General features: G+C 44.3%; 1 protein-coding gene across 3 annotated transcripts in view; it reads right to left on the reverse strand.

The window, feature by feature from the left end:
* The window catches only part of ATP6V0A4 (ATPase H+ transporting V0 subunit a4), a 72,807-nt gene that overhangs the window by 23,400 nt on the left and 30,844 nt on the right, over positions 1 to 18,563 (reverse strand). For all 3 annotated transcript variants that reach the window (XM_070617849.1, XM_070617850.1, XM_070617848.1), the window contains 9 exons: positions 16,837 to 16,962; positions 16,286 to 16,380; positions 14,916 to 15,042; positions 12,594 to 12,676; positions 11,061 to 11,154; positions 8,634 to 8,846; positions 5,291 to 5,441; positions 4,248 to 4,387; positions 2,528 to 2,685 (listed from right to left, as the gene is read on the reverse strand). In XM_070617849.1, the coding sequence (XP_070473950.1) occupies positions 2,528 to 2,685; positions 4,248 to 4,387; positions 5,291 to 5,441; positions 8,634 to 8,846; positions 11,061 to 11,154; positions 12,594 to 12,676; positions 14,916 to 15,042; positions 16,286 to 16,380; positions 16,837 to 16,962 (1,187 nt within the window). The remainder of the gene's footprint in view (positions 1 to 2,527; positions 2,686 to 4,247; positions 4,388 to 5,290; positions 5,442 to 8,633; positions 8,847 to 11,060; positions 11,155 to 12,593; positions 12,677 to 14,915; positions 15,043 to 16,285; positions 16,381 to 16,836; positions 16,963 to 18,563) is intronic.

Raw genomic sequence — 18,563 nt, forward strand, 5'->3', positions numbered from 1 at the left:
AACATTGTCTAAACTACAAAAGCAACCAAGCACCCCCTCATCCTCACAGAGGCCAACTCCTATAAGCCCTCTCAAACATCCTCTTCCTGAGATGCCCACATTCCACAATGGTGCCCCATCTCCCTCATTGAGTCAACAAACCCAATTTGGGTGACAACAGGCATGTTTCTGGTGGTCTTTGGCTGAAGGACACTATGACAGTGACCCTAGTTGATTGTCAGAGAAAGCAAGCCCAAGACCTAGCAGGTGACTGGTGACCAAAATCAGCTTGCTGTGTCCCTTGCTGTTCCGATGGATGACTGCCATCTTCTCTAGCCTCGCTGCTAATGAGGTTCGGCTCCACACTATCGATGCCTGGGCAGGTGGCTGAGCATCTCTCAGACTGGGCTTGGCCTCAAAGAGCCTTGAATGGGACAGGGGGAATTTGCGTGTGCGTAAAAGAACAACATCCTGACCTGCGTTTGCAAAGTGACAATAAGCCAGTTGTCTTGGACCTTTCCCAGTCACACCCCAGGGTAAATGAAATTTCGCGTTGGTAGCTTGGTGAAAACTATGCTGATTTAACACATGTTTTAAAAGTCCATAGCTATGCTTATGAGTTTAAATCTGAAGAGCAAAATTAAGTAATTTGTCTTTAAATCTGTGAATGTCTTGTTCTCCTAGGCACGTCTTTAGAACACCAGTTGCAAAGCAAAAACAATCAAAACCAAAAAACCGTAGATATAGCCATCCGTAATTCTGGAAAATGTTTTATTCTTCATTTTTATTTACTTATTTATTGTTCAACATTCCTGTTCTCTACCACAGGGAACTTGAACCCAGCAGGGAAACTAAAAGGGAATGCATTGGACCTCCACGACATGCCCCCCACGCTACCACAGGCCCCCAGAGCCCACCCGCGTCTTCAATGAACATCAGGCCCTTAAAACGCACTTGGGAAAGTGCCAAGTCATAAGGCACCCTGGAGTGGGTCTTTTCTGACTGAAAAATCCTTGGATGAGATTGATGGTTTATTCTCAGCCCCCTCCAGCGGTGTTTAGTGCAGATTTTGGTGAGCAGGCAAAACTCTTGAAGTACCTTAAACAGAAAGCTTAGCGTCCCACCATGCTTGGGAGAGAGCAGACGGGAAGTGAGATGTGATGGGAACACGTTCACACATCTCTGCCTTCACTTTCCTTCAGTCCCCTCCTGTCATACTCTCAACTGGAAGTTCCAGAATGAGAGAGAAACCTTAAGCCAACCTGAAGAAACTGAGCAGACAGACATGCGGAAACATCACCTGTGACTTTTAGGCTTCGTCACTTAGCCCTGAAACTACCATGGTTATCTCAGGTGTGTGTCCCCGGAGCCAGAGGTCCCCCAGAGACCACAAGGTGGTCACAATTTCTACTGTTTCCCTCAGAGTCCCCCACCCTCCAGGGCCCTGCTCTTCTCCCCCAATTCTTCAGACTGGCTACCTCTCAAACTTGAAAGTCTTTCTCCCTCCCCACAAAAGTCTCCAATCCTGGGGCCGGCCCCATGGCCAAGTGGTTGGGTTCGCGCACTCCGCTTCGGCAGCCCAGGGTTTTGCCAGTTCAGATCCTGGGTGCGGACATGGCACTGCTCATCAGGCCATACTGAGGCGGCATCCCACATGGCACAACTAGAAGGACCCATAACTAAAATATACAACTATGTACTGGGGGGTTTGGGGAGAAAAAAGGAAAAATAAAATGTTTAAAAAAGAAAAAAGTCTCCATTCCCTAAGAACTGTGTTTCCATTCTGATGACTGTTTGTCTGATTAACTGCATAAAATAATTGTGGAGTGCCTATGGGAGATGTGGTTTGTGGGGATGTAGAGAGCTTCCAGGTCTTTCTTTCCTGTAGCCAACACATCGCCCCACCAGCTATCCCGCACCACCCCCTGCCCTCCTCACTCCATTGCCCACGAGAAAAATCCAGGGTGCCAGCATTGCAAAATTAACCGTCTCCTCCTTTGCTTTTGACATTGAATCAAAGCGCTCTGAACAGTCAAAGAAAATGCCCTTCTGGAGAGTCTGAGGTCTTGAAGACTGGAAACCAATCATTTATATAGTTCAATGCCCACATCGGCCTTTCTTAAAGCAAAGCTTCTGTCCTAAGGATGCACGATTTCACTCTATGTCTAGTTCCCTGCAGAGCCAGGTATGTTTCAAACGCCACCTTCTTCTCCAGGAAGCCTCGCTCCCATGACTGCCGCTATGAGGGCCAGTTTACGCCCGCTCTAGCACTTGGGTTCCCAATAGTGCCTGGCACATAGTACGCACTCCATGAGATACGCTCAGTTGAGCTGAAGTTTTAAAAACGATTTTCATGCATTACAGTTACCAGCACAGTTACTGAGGAAGTGGCACATGGACTTGCACTCAGCAGATAAAACAGAATTACCTGTTGAATTTGTGGGTGCACCTCTGAGCAGAGCCAGGCGTAGACTCCCCTGGCCATGAAAACTGTCACTGAGACCACCTGGATGGCCAGCGAGTGACCTATCTCTGCCTGTAAACTTACTTCCAGGTGCCATTTCTGAACATGGGTCGGACACTCCAAGAAGAACCAAAGATGTTGAAAGACTTGGAGAAGCAGTCGTTGTAAATCAGGCCCGTGTAGATGGAGAAAACACCCATAAGGAGGATCAGATAGCGCCCGTTGAAGAAGGTGTTCCAAATCTGGCCTCAGGGAGACAGAGAGGACAATTGTCAGAGGGCTCTGAGCCAGACCCTGGGGGAAAGTGTGTTAGAGGACGTCTCCAGCACCACTAGATTAGCCACAGCAAGGCGCACAGGCCCTAACAGAGGGGCCGCAGGACCAGGCAGACCTGAAAGCAGTACAAATAGAAAGAGCACACCCAACATTTTCCCAAGCTTACACAGGTGAATCAGAAAAGTTCTAGACTGGGAGTTGTTATTGTGGAAAACCACAGAGCCTCACATTCTTTAATTCAGCCTCGGTTAGAAATTGTAACTGAAGCAGAAGCTGAGGCTTCACCTGTAAAGGAAGAGACTTGAAAGTGAGTTGCTGTTGTCGCAAGTGTTTCTGGGAGAGAAGCATTGAGCTAGCCTCATATGGCTGCTAAATCTTATGGCACATCATCCGTACTCATTGTGGGTCTTCATGATAAAACTGAGTCTCTGTCTAAGCACATCCACTAAGAAGGGAAAGTGCTTTCTGGTAATACTGGACCATGTAAACCAATCACTCTTAGAACTGCTCAAGTGTAACTAGGAGACTTCAAATATTTATTATAGGAAACCACATCTGTTAAAATGCTTGTTGTGGAAAAACTATATTGGTCATAAGTCAAAGGTTGACTAACCTTGCTTATGGTTAACTCACTATGACATCATGGAACTAGCTCTAGTTAGGTCAACTTGTAATTAAAGATTACATATATTCTTAAACTTCAGAACACAGGGGCTAGCCTGATGGTGTAGCGGTTAAGTTTGGGTGCTCTGCTTCAGAGGCCCGGGATTCACAGGTTCAGATCCCAGGCGCAGACCTACACACCGCTCATCAAGCCATGTTGTGGCAGCATCCCACATACAAAGTAGAGGAAGACTGGCACAGATGTTAGCTCAGGGTGAATCTTCCTTAAGCAAAAAGAGGAAGATTGGCAACAGATGTCAGCTCAGGGCCAGTCTTCCTCACACACACACAAAAAAGTCAGATCACAGCTAAAAGCACGTTTCCACTTTGTAAAATGTATCACGATAGACATAAAGTGATGTTAACTGATTAACTTTGAAACATTGCAGGCTCTTGAGTTGTCCCAATCTTCACAACACTCTCTGAAGGGACCTCACAGAAGGTGTGGAAACTTCCAGTGTAAAAATGAAGACACAATATTCAGGATTTCTCAGTGTTTTATAAGAATGCTCATTGTGAGCTGATCATAGGAGAACAGCTCTGCCATGAAAAAATATTTGTGATATTTTTAAGAGAAAAAAAGGAGGCTACAAATTAATATGCAGTATTTGGTCCCAATTTTTGAAAATTATACATCTGTGTTTAAGTACAGAAAAAATTGGAAAGATACACAGAAACATTAATTGTGATTTTTCTCTAGGTAGTTAGATTGTTGCATTTTCCCAGTTTTTGCAATGAATATATACTGTCTTTCCCTTACTTTTCATAAAAACATGTTATTTCTATGGTGAAAACAATATATGCACTTTTAATATTCTACTTATAACCTCAAGGAAATAAGGCGAGACACTTGCAGGACACTCACCTCATTGTTTGTCTTCTGGGAGAGCAAGTACCTTTCATTAAGGACCATCCAGAGGGCTGCCAGTAGCATCACAATTCCGTGACCACAGTCTCCAAACATCACAGCGAACAGGAAGGGGAAAGTGATGATGGTATAGGGAGCTGTGGAGGTGAGACCCCAACAGTCTGAGTCCTCCCAACATCCTCTGAGCCCCCCACCAAAGATTCTCTATCACACCCCATGATCCACGTGCAGGTTCCCCTGTGTCTTTCTGAGTCTATCTTCCCTCACCAGCCCCACCCCCAACACTTGCTTACTCCCACACACATTAACTCACCAACGAGTTAGCATTATTATTCCCCACTTTACAGATGAGCTGAGTTTTAGAGCAGTTAAGTGACTTGCTCAAGATTGCAAAATTTAATGGGATTTAAAACCAATTTTCTATCTCTAAGTTCTTTCTATACTCTTTCCAACACCATCATTCGTCTGTTTCCCCTCCATTCACATGCATCACACACTTCCAGCATTTACTCACAGGACCCTCAACCTACGGGGCCCCTGTCTTACAGGTCACAAGTTATATTGGGACTCAAGCTAGAGAAGAACAGCACTATGAACTGCTTGGCGAAAGGGCATCTGGTCTACCCCTCTATTTCACAAACCAGGCTACCAAGATTACACAGCTTGGGGCACTAAGAATCCAGTCTTCTGACTCCAAGTTCTGCGTGCCCCCATCTCTCCCACACAGTAACTATGGGACTGCGAATATGCCTAGGGATGACCTCCACTGAACTGGTAAGGAAATAAGAACTGAATTCAGCTGCCTGATGACGCTGTGGTTTAAAGAAGCAGGTGAAATCTTGACAAAGAACCAATCTTTCACAATTTGTGAAATCACTATTCATGGTTTACAGAAGACAATGCAAGGCATTAGGAAACCAAATAAGACGTTAGGAATGTCCCAGTTTTAAGCAGTCCACCTCATAGGTCACCTCAGGGGTAAAGCTTACCCAATTCTCACTTTTGAGCTGCCCAGTTGTGCAAAACATCAGCCCCTTTACCTGGGTTTATTTCCCGGTAACTGCCTACGCCATAAGCGTCTACAATGTTCTGGAAGCCAGCTGTGAATTTATTGGTCCTGTTAAATGTGGGAGGATCTGTCTTAGATTGCACTGCTGTCATGATGGGGGCCATGGAGGAGCCACTTAGTTCCTGCAAAAAGAACATGTGACAAAAACGTAAGGCAGAGAGCCGCGGGCTGGGTGTTGGCACGTGGATCACGGTCCAGTTCCTGCCATCGCTTACTGGGTGAGCGTGGGACAATTCTTGACCTCTCTGAGACTCATGATCTCATCTGTAAAAGTTAATACTTTCGTAGTACTTATCTAATTTATCTTATAGGAGAGCTGTTAAGACAGGAGAGTTCCTCCTGTTTCTCTGGCAATTTCCATTCTCCTCCTCCTGCAAATGCTATGCCTCAGTTCTAGGCTCTCCACTCTTCCTTTCTCTCCACTTAGTCTCTCAAGAGCCATCCATTTTCCTAATTTATCCCTGTCTTCCAAATGGCCCTGACACTCTCCCAAATTTCAATTCGTTTTAAATCGCCTGATTAGGCTTTCAACTCTCACGTCTCAGCAACCCCACAAAATCCAAGAGCCTAAAACTGAACTCATCAACTTGCCCCAAAGCCAGGGCCTCCCTTGACCTCCACGCCTTGGCAGCAGTCTCCATTCTCCAGATTCCTGAAACTTCGGAATCCTCAGACTTGTCCCTTCTCCTGAGTCAATCAATCAATCACCAAATCTTGCCAATTGTGCCTTTCAAATCCCTCTTCTTTCCATTCCCACAGCCTCCAGCCTGGCCCTGAGTCTCACCATCTCCCTCCAGCCTCTTTCCCTTCCTTTTACCTTACACTCCAGATAGCATCATCCCTTAATAAAACAAAAGGAACCAAAAGCACTCCTTTCGTCATGTTACCCTCCTACTCAAAAATCTTCAAAGGCTTCCTATTCTCTGAAGAATGAAATCACAACTCTTAAGTCTTATAATCAAGATTTCTTTCCAATATTGACTTCATCCTCCATTCCCACCTTCTCCCCGTCTACCTCTCCATGGAAATCAGCCTACTCCACACTACCATCTCCCCTCTCCACCTACCCAAGCATTGACATTCTCCAGGCTCACTCCCCAGGAACCTTCTGGTCACTCCAAACTCCAACAGAACTTTCCACCTACACACTCAGTGGGACTTAGCACCAGCTAAATGAATGTGCATCAACCCTCCTAACAACTCCAAGAGGTAGGGATCACAAGCCACTTTACAGATGAGGAAACTAAGGTACAGAGAGATTAAGCAACTTCCCCAAGGTCACACAGCAAGTGGAGGAGTTCCTTACTCTATCGTTATACATCTTTTCATGTGTGTGACTAAGAGGGCAAGGGCTGTGGCTGCCTCCCTTTTTTCCAACATGTCCCCCAGCAGCTGACATAATGTCTGGCACAGAGTAAGTGCTTTTTGCTTATTGGCAAATGATGCTCATGATAACCAGCCTTGAAGGAGTCTGACCCTTCATGATTAAAAGATGACACCGTTCAGTTCACATCCCTACATTGGGACAAGCCCTCCCTGATGGTCCCAGACTCTTTTTCGCACTGCAGTGAAGTGTTTCTAAAATGCACACTGGATCACGTCACTCCGGCACGGGCGTGCCATGGGGTAAAACCAGACCCCTTACGCCACCACACAGTCCTTCAGGCCTCCCCCTGACCTTCTCATGCTTTAAACTTGCAGCTGCCTCTCTCCAGCCCCTGGCCTCCAGGGGGTCCTGCCCCACACGCTCCTCCCCTCACTCTTCACCTGCTCACTGCCCTCCCTGCCAGTTCAGCTCGCACAGCACCTCCTCCAGGAAGCGCCCCTGCCCTTCCCAGTCTGGGGGAAATGCTCTTTTGTAGTGCCCCCTTTGGGTAATTGTTGGACTATGATGTGGGGACATTCAAATCCTGCGTCCTGGCTATAGGCCCCTGGGCAAGTTACTTCTACTCTCCGTGCCTCAATTTCCTCATCTGTGCAAAGGGGATAAAGAGAGCTCCTAGCTCCTAGTCCAATACCCCCTCAAAGCGTCCACCTTCAGACCCGTCAGTGGGGCAGCTCTTCCTCCCACCAGCCCGAAGCTTCCCAGGACATTTAGGGAAGTCAGCTCCAAGGCCGCCTGCTCCGGGGGCCTCCTCCAGCAACAGCCCTAGAACAGTGATGTAAAACCTAAAATTCCGAGTGCTGCCTTGACATCTTTGAGTCTCACAGGGCCCCAAGGGCCAAGCCATGAGCTCCTCTGCTCTCACCAGATATGCTGCCCACTCAGCAGGAAGGGCTCCCCACCCGGCTAGTTCTCCTACCAGCCGGACCAGGTGCACACGGAGCGGTCTTCAACCTAATGGGTTTCACTTCTCTGCCACCCCAGAAAATTATTCAAGCAAGCTACTCACATCCTCCATGGAAACCAGGGGTCACTCCGCCCTCTCATCACTCAAAGCCTGCCTTTCATGGCCCTGCTGGTTCATTCTATTCCCAAGTATAGGTCCTGAGTGCAAACTCGATGTGGCCTTCTGCGGCATGTGGAGTCCTCCTCCCCCGGGCTATGAACCTGACTAATAAACTGTCACCAAGCTCATCTGTCCAGTGTCAGGTGTCGTGTGTTTGGCCATCTTGTACTATTTGAGGCAGAAGTTCTCTCCTTCACCAATGGGGTGAATAGGGGATCAGAACAAGCCCACACTCCTCACCCCATCTGTCACCATCCCCTGCTTTACTTTCTGCCCACCACACATCCCTGCCTGAAGTCCTATAGTTATGGACATGCTTACTGTCCACCCCCCTTCCTAGAAAGTCTATCAGAGTGGGGCCTGGTTCTGCCAGCATAGCCCTCGATCAGTTCCTGGTACACGGTGCACATCTAGAGATGAATGAAGAGAGCTGGAGCTGTGAGGATTAAATAAGGTACTGAAGTGCTTAGCACAGTTGCTGGCACACAGCGAGCAATCTAGTCATTGGGCTGCGATTACAGGCAGCTGATTATTGTCTTTCCAGCTAGACCGTGACCTTCATGAGGTAAAGGATGGTACCTTCAGTCATAACTAGCAGAGTGAGTGGCACATCAGTGCTCAAGACACGCTCACTGAAGAGCAAAGAAATGCTGAATATTTGTCAAACCCTGAGAAGAAAAGGAGTTTCTGATCCGTGCCCTGGCACTGGGTTAAGAACTGAAGGTACAAAGGCGAAGGAGACAGTCCTACCAACTTGGCTTGTGAAGCTCATGTGCCTTAGGGGGCTGACAACCTTCGCGTGCCGGAAGGCGGGCTGCACGGCGTGACGTGACTCGTGCCCTCCCCTCTCCACCTGCCGCTCACCATGCCTTGCTCTAAGGCCCTCTTGATGCGCCCGGTGTCCGCCACCGGGAACCAGATCTCAGCGATGACGCACTGCTGGGTGACGTCAATGTTGCACATGTTCAGGATATGGTAAACGGCCTTCATCTTCTGCACTTTGACGACCCAGGAGTGCCAGTTGGCAGCTGCTTCTTGCAGGAGGCGCTGACGGTGAGACTCTGTTTGTGTTATGACCTGGGCAAAACACAACACAAAGACAACAAGGCACACTTATGGAGATGTCGGGCAATGTGGGAAAAATGCAGGTTCATCAGCCATAGTGGCTCTGGGCTCCTCCGCTGGCCCGCAGCTCTCATGCGACCTTTAACTCTCATGAGCAGTTTACCTCCCCTACTAGGGGTTAAAACCCTTAGGCAAAGACTATGTCTTCCTTCTAAATTCCTTAGAGTACTATTGTTACGTGTTGAATTGTGTCTCTCAGACAGATGTGTTGAAGTCCCAACCTCTGGTAACTGTGAATATGATCTTATTTGGAAATAGGGTCTTCACAGGTGTAATCAAGTTAAGATGAGGTCATAGTGGAGTAGGATGGGCCCCAATCTACTGACTGGTGTCCTTATCAGAGATTTGGACATCGAGGCACCCAGGGAAGAGCACCCTATGTGATGGAGGCAGAGAGCGGAGTGATGCATCTACAAACCAAGGACACCAAGGATTGCCAACCACCGCCAGAGGCAGGAAGATGCCTTCGTCTACTCAGGCTGCTAGAATAAAATATCATAGATTGGGTGGCTTATAAACAACAGAAATTTATTTCTCACAGTTCTGGAGGCTGAAAGTCTGAGATCAGGGTGCCAGCGTGGTCGGGTGAGGGCCTTCTTCCAGGTTGCAGACTTCAAATTCTATCCTCACATGGCGGAAGGGGTGAGCAAGCTCCCTGGGGCCTCTTTCATAGGGACGCTAATCCCTCTGCCCTCCCAAAGGGCCCACCTCCTAATACGATCACCTTGGGCATTAGGTTTTCACCCTATGAATTTGGGAGGAAACAAACATTCGGATCATAGCAGAACAGGCAAGGAGAGATCCTTTCCTAGAGCCTTCCAAGGGCCCATGGCCCTGTGACACCTTGATTTCAGACTCCCAGCCTCCAGACGGTGAGAGAATATATTCCTGTTGGTTTAAGCCCCCCACTTTGTGGTCCTTTGTTATAAGCCCTAGGACACAAATGCTTAAAACACGTGGTCTCCAATAAACAAGAGAATTAACGCAGGAAGGAAGGAATGAACCATTAGGCCCACACAGAATTTGTTTAATGCAATTAGTTTTTGTTCTGGTGTTACAACAGAGTAACCCTTTCCAGTAACCTTTACGCGTGGCTGCCCAAGTCATACTCAACACAAGCAGAAGTTGAGCATAACTTCTTTTCCATTCTTCTCATGGAGTTTCCATAAAATCTAGCATGGAGTGTTTGGGGAAAAGGACTCCAAGGGTAATTTCTTCAGGGAAACACAGTCTCCTTGGCAAGTGACCAAGAGGGAACAGAAAGGATTAAAGAAATTAAACACAGATTTTTCTGGGAAGGTAAAATGTCTGTTGGCCTGAGAGCTTTGAAACACTCACACACACTCCCCTAATTTCTAAACACACTCACTGAGGATCCAGAACGGTGCTGACCAATACAGCAGCCAAGTGCAGGTACTAAAATTTAAATTTAATTAAAATTAAATAAAAATTCAGTTCCTCAGTTGCAGTAGCCGTGTGTCAAGTGTTCAAGGGTCTCATGTGGCTCATGACTATCACACTGGACTTGCAGATTATATGGCATTTCCTATATCACAGAAAGTTCTATCGGACAGCACTGATCTAGAATATTCAATGTGATGGAGGCTGACCTACTTTGAGTGATTACTTTCAAAGCTGATGGAAGAAAGTGTTCTAATCATGTAAGTGTTGAGTGCTACTCTGGGTGATGACAGACTTTACAAGAGGATATGAATTTGGGGTGTGTTCACATGGTGAAACGAGATTCATTGCCTTTACAAAATTAATTGGTTGGCTCAAACAACTAGGCAATTCAGTGGAAAAAGAATTGGTCAGACTGGTTGTTCAACTTAATTGGCTAGTTAGTTGTGTCATAGCTGTGCCCTAGGCTAGGCTGGCAATAAAGGGCTCCTTTTATCAGACTGGGGTGGCCACCCGGGGGCTGACTAGGGCTGTGGTCAATTCTAAGTCCAGACAAAGCATTACTGACATGCAGAATCATCACCTCTAGCTTATTGAACACTGTTTTCTAGTTAGGAAATTTTCTGCAGCAATAGCCAGAAGAGCATAGCGAACATTCCAGCCAGCCTTCCAGCAAGAGTCCCCGGGGACAGGACTTAATGGAAATAGCAGAGATAGCCCATCTACAGCCCCCACTCAGGTCACGCGCCTGAACTCCTCACTCACGGTGATTAAATCTTCCAGCCTCATGTTGACGCCAGCCAGCATCTCTCTGCGCTCCACCGCAGGCTCTGGGCAGGGGTATACCGTGGCTCGAAACCTGAGTTTAATGCATTCCAAAGGACACACATGGGTCATTACTGCAAAGCATTCTGCACGTCCTCTTCTGCTAAGCCATCATTTGCTGACTTCAGTTAGATGGCCACTTTTTCCCAAAACAAGTGCCTCCTTGTCAGTCAAAATGAGTCCCAGTCAGAAGGGTTCCCAACACCTCACTCGCACTATTTGAATTGAAGCTGTGGTTTTATTATATAAATGAGCTGCATTCAAACCATGAAACCTGTGAGCTGTTTCATATATAAGATTACCGGCTTGACTTGCTCTTCTTCCCTGCAGAAATGATTAATCTCTACTGAGTAATTTCAGCACCTAAGGGGCTGGATACAAGACAATTGTATAAAATCAGAAACTTAGCATGAGGTTTACCTACTCTTTAGCAGCTGATAAAGGGTGTGAGAAGGAATAAGCTGAAATGGTTAACATGTCTACTTTTGGGGCCGGCCTGGTGGTGTAGTAGTTAAGTTCACATCCTCCACTTCAGCAGCCCAGGGTCTATGGGCTCAGATCCCAGGTGCAGACCTACACACCGCTCATCAAACTATTCTGTGGTGGCATCCCACATACATATAGAGGAAAACTGGCACAGATGTAAGCTCAGCAACAATACTCCTCAAGTAAAAAGAGGAAGATTGACAATAGATGTTAGCTCAGGGCCGATTTTCTTCACCAAAAAAAGTCTACTTTTTTTTTTGAGGAAGATTAGCCCTGAGCTAACTACTGCCAATCCCCCTCTTTTTGCTGAGGAAGACTGGCCCTGAGCTAACATCCATGCCCATCTTCCTCTACTTTATACATAGGACGCCTACCACAGCATGGCTTTTTGCCAAGCAGTGCCATGTCTGCACCGGGGATCCAAACCGGCGAACCACGGGCTGCCAAGAAGCGGAACGTGAGAACTTAACCGCTGCACCACCAGGCTGGCCCCAAAAGACTACTTTTATCTACCTTTAAATTTTGCTCATTCAACTTCTCTCTTTTCCTCTTCTCTATTATTAAAAATCAGTTGCAGGGCCAGCCTGGTGGCACAGCGGTTAAGTGTACATGTTCTGCTTTGGTGGCCCGGGGTTCGCTGGTTCGGATCCCCAGTGCAGACATGGCACCACTCAAACCATGCTGTGGTAGGTGTCCCACGTATAAAGTAGAGGAAGATGGGCATGGATGTTAGCTCAGGGCCAGCCTTCCTCAGCAAAAAGAGGAGGATTGGCAGCAGATGTTAGCTCAGGGCTGATCTTCCTCAAAAAAAAAAAAAAAAGATCAGTTGCATTTTTAACACTATCTTGTCAAATGTGGGAAAGTTACTCTAAAACCCTAATAAATAACCTCAAAGAAGCCCCATCCCTGTGTATTTTGCACTGCACATCTCTTTATCTAATCCTGACCCAGCTCGCTGAGGAAAGAGCCATTAACAGTCTCTCTTACCCATCACAGATCTTCTTGATTTTCTGCCTCAGTTGCTCTCCTTGGTAAAATATGATGAATATATTCTTTTTAATTTCTTCTTTCTGGAAATCAGAACAAGTAAAAATAAATTACTTTTCTTTCAGGTTAGAATATAATAGAGAGAAATGTAAGGTCCTGTTTTTAGGTTTAAAAAAATTATAAATTTAAAAGTGGAAAATTTAACTTCTCCAAGTTGATCTAAGTTTACAGTTCATTATGGTTGAAGGCAAGGCCACCAAGGCAGTCTGGGGTCAGGGGGGTGGCCCTCAGAGAGGCCAGTTCAGTCTTAAAGCAACAACCCCACTATTCAATACACTCGTTGGACCACAGCTGGGCCTTCTATTCAGCTCTCAGCCCTACACTTAAGAAATGTGTTAACAAAGAAACATCCAGAAGAGGGGAGCCGGGATATTGCAAGTCTTAAAATAAAAATAGCTGACCTAATTCAGCAGTTAACTGCACACAACATCTACCTTCAGGGGTGAGTGGGTGTTTGATATTTAACAGAGGTAAAGCCGTGTCTAATGTTTGACTCATAGGTTACTCACTGTATGCCCATAAGGACACTGATTAAAATGTATTTTTAAAGTTCAAGTCTGACAATTCACAAAAAGGGGAGGATATATACTTCATAAGCATATACGAAAATGTTTTAACTTTTACTGTAAGCAAAGAAATGCACTGTTTCACTTTTATTTCATTTGGGCTAAGGGGTAAAGGTAAAATTATGAAACCCATTGTTGGAAAAGTTATAACAAATCCAACACACTTGTTCCATACTACTCAGGGCATTGGAACGAGGCACGACCCCACTGAAAAGCCATTTGTCAGGACCATCAGGTGCCGTGAAAATGCCCACACCCTTTAAACCAGCAATGCTATTTCCTAGTATTCCTATCACGGAAGTCAATCAAAAGAAAATAAAAATCCTCAAGCATGAAGATGCTTATCAAAGTGTCTATATTCTGGAAAAAAATGGAAATAAAGTGTTCAAACACAGTAAATGTCACATCAATTCAATGGAAACACTAGGCATCAATTGAAAATAACATCAAAATGAATCATCTCTTTGGGAGTTGTTCTTTGGAGCAGAGGAGGGGTCTTTTAGGATTTGGGGAGCTACCTGCTTTACATTATTTCCAAAGGTTTCTTCATCCATGAAGTCCCCGCCTAGTCCTTTCTGAATCTCCTAGGTTCTCCTGTCTCTTGAGCCACCAGAACCCAGAATTCATTCTGATCTCATATTATCTGTACGGTGGATCTTCAATGTCAGCAGGCTAAAGTCATCTTTTTCCAGAAGTCTACTCTATAAATACTCTCTACTGCCATGATTATTACGTGTCAAAACATGACAATGAAAAGTGATGACTCAATGTCAAATTCTAAAATAATATTTATAAAGGACAAATAGTGACAAAGGGGGAAATTTAAAATGAAGGGAAAGTGGAAAAAATGATTTCTATGTTATTACTACAACCGTATTAAATTATACCAACCTATGGCTAAGAACTAGAGAAAAACAGCACAAGGGAACAATAAAAATAAAGACGTTAAAGTGGCGGGTGTTTGTGTTTTTCTTTTATAAGCTTCCTTCTTATTTTAAATTGCATTTAATTTAACTGTAAAGTCGTTTTCCATTAAATAAAACTTAAAATTAATTTTTAAACCTCTGTTCCAGAAAAGATTATGACTCTTTTAGAAATAAGCCTAGCTTCTTGGAATTAAAAAGTGGACTTAAATACTAACTGGAAGGGTGGAGGAAGCAAAACCCTACAGAATTAACAACAACAAATGTGTGGCACTCAGTGAAGAGCCCCTCAAAATCCTTGTTCAAAGTGTGTGGTCCATTAACTAAGAGCATCATTCAGCAAGTTTGTTAAAAATACAGAATCTCAGGCCCCACCTCGGACCCAGTGAATCAGAATGTGCCTTTTAACAAGATCCCCAGGTCACTCTCAAGCCCCTGTGCACGCTGAAGCTTGAGCGCAATGACCCAAATCACTTCTTAGTTCCTTGTGATTAAGACACAGCTGCTGCCCAGTGTGGCGCTGGTGCAGATAAGTTTCTAGGAACTAGTATAGCTAAATTTCTTGGAGGAGTGAACATTTATGAGGTGTTAAAAAGAATCAGTCCCTGAATTGACCTTTCAAAGGTAAAAAAAAAAGGAAAAGAAATGAAAGGAGGAAGAAAATATATATTAGCTTCATAGAAGTAAAATGTCAGTGTTTGGGAGAATGAAACCCCTCTGGTGAGGGATACAGGAAATTTAAGAGAAAGTGTTCTTCAGCCTGAGATACCCACTGTGACGGGATCCTCGAGAACCATGTCCATCTCGTTGAACTTCAAGTAGATGTTTCCTCGGCAAACGCGCCACAGCAACCTCTCAAAGGAAGCCATCCTCTCCCTGTTTATCACGCCGGCCGTGAACCTGGGCAGTCAGGAGAGGAGACATTACTGAGGCATGTGGAGTGTGGCACAGGGAGAGGCCCCGTTAGGATGTGAAGATGTGCAACCATAAGATGAAGGACCACCTCCCCCTGAGCAGGAGGCAACAACACAGCTCTACCTGGCAGGGGTCACAAGGCCACTCTGCATCCCAGCCCCGACTTCCCCCAAGTCCCTTGTGACCTTGTGTTTCCTTGACATATTGAAGTTTCCTTAATCATCCCAATACTATGTATTCACTTATTTGCATTTAAAAATATGATAACCATTCATTATAGCATTGTGGCTAAAAGAAACAAATGTTCAAAATGCTCAATGATGGTCAGTATGCATTTTTACAAATAATGTACTAAGAGTGAAACACACTGATTTTTATACATCTCCATTTTACCATCATCCAGGTATCTAGATAATTTCTGACCCAAATTTTTCATATCAACCTTAAAATGGTTGCTTTCATTGATCTCTTGCTTTAAATGTACATTCATCCTGTATTACTTTCTGATCAAATATTTTCAATACATATTTTTCTTTGAATTTCAAATTTAATGCCCAGTGCCTCAAATGACAGGCCTCCAAGTATCTACTGAATGAAAAACTAGAATTCCAAAACTCACCACTTCTACCAATTCATCAATTTTACTTGGACATTCAATGAAATCCCACCATTTGGAATCACCACACATTTCGCTCACCCCGCCATTTTGCTCCACCTCCCATCACCACACATTTCGATAGGCACAATCGCATCACATTACTGTTACTTGTCGATAACTTGATTGCATAACTACTCATTTGCAATTATACTTCAAACTTCAAGCTCAAAATCTATTGATCATCAAAGCAGTATTTCAAAGATAAGGAAAAAACATATACCCCATAAGCCTCATTCCAAAGCCAGGGAACAGTTGAGAAAACCCATCTGAACAGTTATCCCGCGTCTTTCCCACAATGCAAACGTTGCACTTTTCAGGCTCAAGAATGTCAATATCACCTTTAACAAGAAGGTAACACTACCTCAAACTCCACCAACCCGAAAAGGTTATTGGGTCTATTACTGTGTGCAGGCTCTATATTCATGTGACATAGTCTTATTCCAGGGGCTATTTGTGTGTTCATTCATTCATTCACTCAAACACTCAGGGAAATCTATCACACACCAGGCATTGAGCTACAGACCAGGGACCCATCTACAAGTAACTGTCAGAACATGGAGTTGCACTAACCCCAGCTTTCCGGTCATGTATGCAGGCGTAGCTCTTAACTCCAGGAGACCCGAAGTGTCTTCAATAAAGAAATCATCAGCTAAATTGGTTTCCGTCTGAAAGTCAAAGAACCACTATTTTCACTTAAATGTTTTTAGACTACCTTAAAAGCACTCCACATCTCAAAGTTTTGTCTGTTTTCAATGAAGCTTTAATTTTCCACAAATGCTTAACAGAATTCAAAAAGTAGAGTGCTCCCTGACAGATCAAAAAGCTTCTCCAGTCTCTTCCTACGAAAGCCCCAAGTCTGCTCAAACTAACTGTGGTTTGTTCTGACTTCCACTTCTGCCCCGGCCACTGTGGATGCATACTTTTTAATGAGCGCCACGACAGTCTTGCATTCAGTTCATCCAGTGCCACATTCCACCCAGAATACTCTCCCCCTCACCAACGGCCTAGTCATGGGACAGAAACAGAGTGATTTATTTATTTCCAAACCCGCTAGTTTTCAACATGGAAAATTGAGGCTCTGGGGGAAAGGGCCTTTTAATAAACGGTCCCCAAATAATGACCTCGAAGAAGTCCTGGGTTTTCTTCAGTAGATGCTTGAGTTCCGTCAGTTCTAGGAAGCTTTTCTTCAAAGCCTGGTGGTTCTGGTTGGCTTCCTGTAACTCTCCTTCCAGTTTTTCTAGAGCAGTCTATGCAGGAGGGAGAAAGAAGATAAACCAGGCAGAAAGTGCTACGACATTTACTGTATATCAACCACATTAGATAACTAAATATCAAAGAAATATTCTGTGCACCATAATGTAGCTTGCAGTTGAGAGGCCTGTTCAGTCATAAACTCAATATGATTATAGAGCTATAAGCTACATCACATTCATACTCTCTCTAGGGCTCACTCATTGAATGGGAGGGTTAGGAAACACTCCTGGGGAGGGGAAGCTGGCTTCAGGAAGAAGTCAAGGCATTTCAGCAAATCGCAAGTCTTTCTCCACTTAAAACACTATAAAGGGAAGCTAGAGTGAATTCACACTGTCCAGAGTGACTTCTCACTCTTTAGTGAGTAATTCCTTCTGCCTCAAACACATTGTAATGATCAAATATAAAAAGAGAAACCACCAGTTCTGGGTTGGGCTCTGGAGAGCCAAATACAAGCAAGAGAAAAAGGCTACCCAGAGAAGGGTGAGCACAGAGGCAAGAAGACAAAAACAACCTCCCTTCCAAAATGAGCATGCAAAAAGAAGGCGGCTCGCAAAGAACTCTAATGACGAGAAAAATCACCAAGAAAATCAACAATCAAAACACAAGATCACCCTGGGTGAAATTATGTTTATAGAATATAAACACTGAAAAAGAGTTTAAAGTTTTTAAAGAATGTTCAAAGAGATAATGAAGGCATTACTTTCACTAAAAAGAAAAATAAGAAACTATTAAACAAACGTGCTAAAATGAAAGAACAAGCAAATATAAAAAGAAAATTATTTAGAAATCCTGGAAATGCTAAATATAGCTCTTGAAATTCAAAATTGAACAGGTGAGGATCAGCTCTCTACTGGACACAATTTGTGAATGCACTACTGAGATTTAGCAAATAATTTAAAAGTATGAAAGCTCATTTCTCATCTGTCCAAATGTCCATCGACAACAGAACGAATAAAGTGTGGTATATTTAATAAAAGAAACACTATCCAACAGTGAACATGAATTAATTTCAGAAACATGAAACAATATGGTGGCTTAAAAATAAAATGATGTAAGAAAACAGCAAGTTGCAATAGAATAAACAACATGATTCCATTTATATAAAACTTTAAAATGTACAAAGCTAAACCATATGCTATCTGGAAAACTAAAGATTTAATACAACGATGAAGAAACAAGAAAAAAACAAAGTCAAAATTCAGAATAGAGGTTATTTCCAAGACGAGAGCAGTCATGAGAGGAGGGTGAGGAGGGGAAGGGTGGCTGTGGAGGGCACGCCAAGGGCCTTAAGAGCATCACTGTGTGGTCACCTGTCATCCTACACAGGGTGGTGGCACTTGGTGTTTGCTATATTGTTATTCTTTGTATCTTACACATATTTTCTAAAAATTCTACTGTATCAATTCAATACTTAACAAAAACTATTACAAATAAAGCCATATTTAAACACATTGTAGTAAAACTATAGAACAAAGATAAAACTTGAAATGCTATTAGGAGGAAAAAAAGACACAGCCCACAAAGGAATAATCATTCACCCAGCAGCAGAGGTTACCAAGAAAACTCTACTAAGTATGCATCTTGAAATGTTAAG

The sequence above is a fragment of the Equus przewalskii genome, chromosome 4 (assembly GCF_037783145.1).
Source record: "Equus przewalskii isolate Varuska chromosome 4, EquPr2, whole genome shotgun sequence".
Taxonomy (NCBI): Eukaryota; Metazoa; Chordata; class Mammalia; order Perissodactyla; family Equidae; genus Equus; species Equus przewalskii.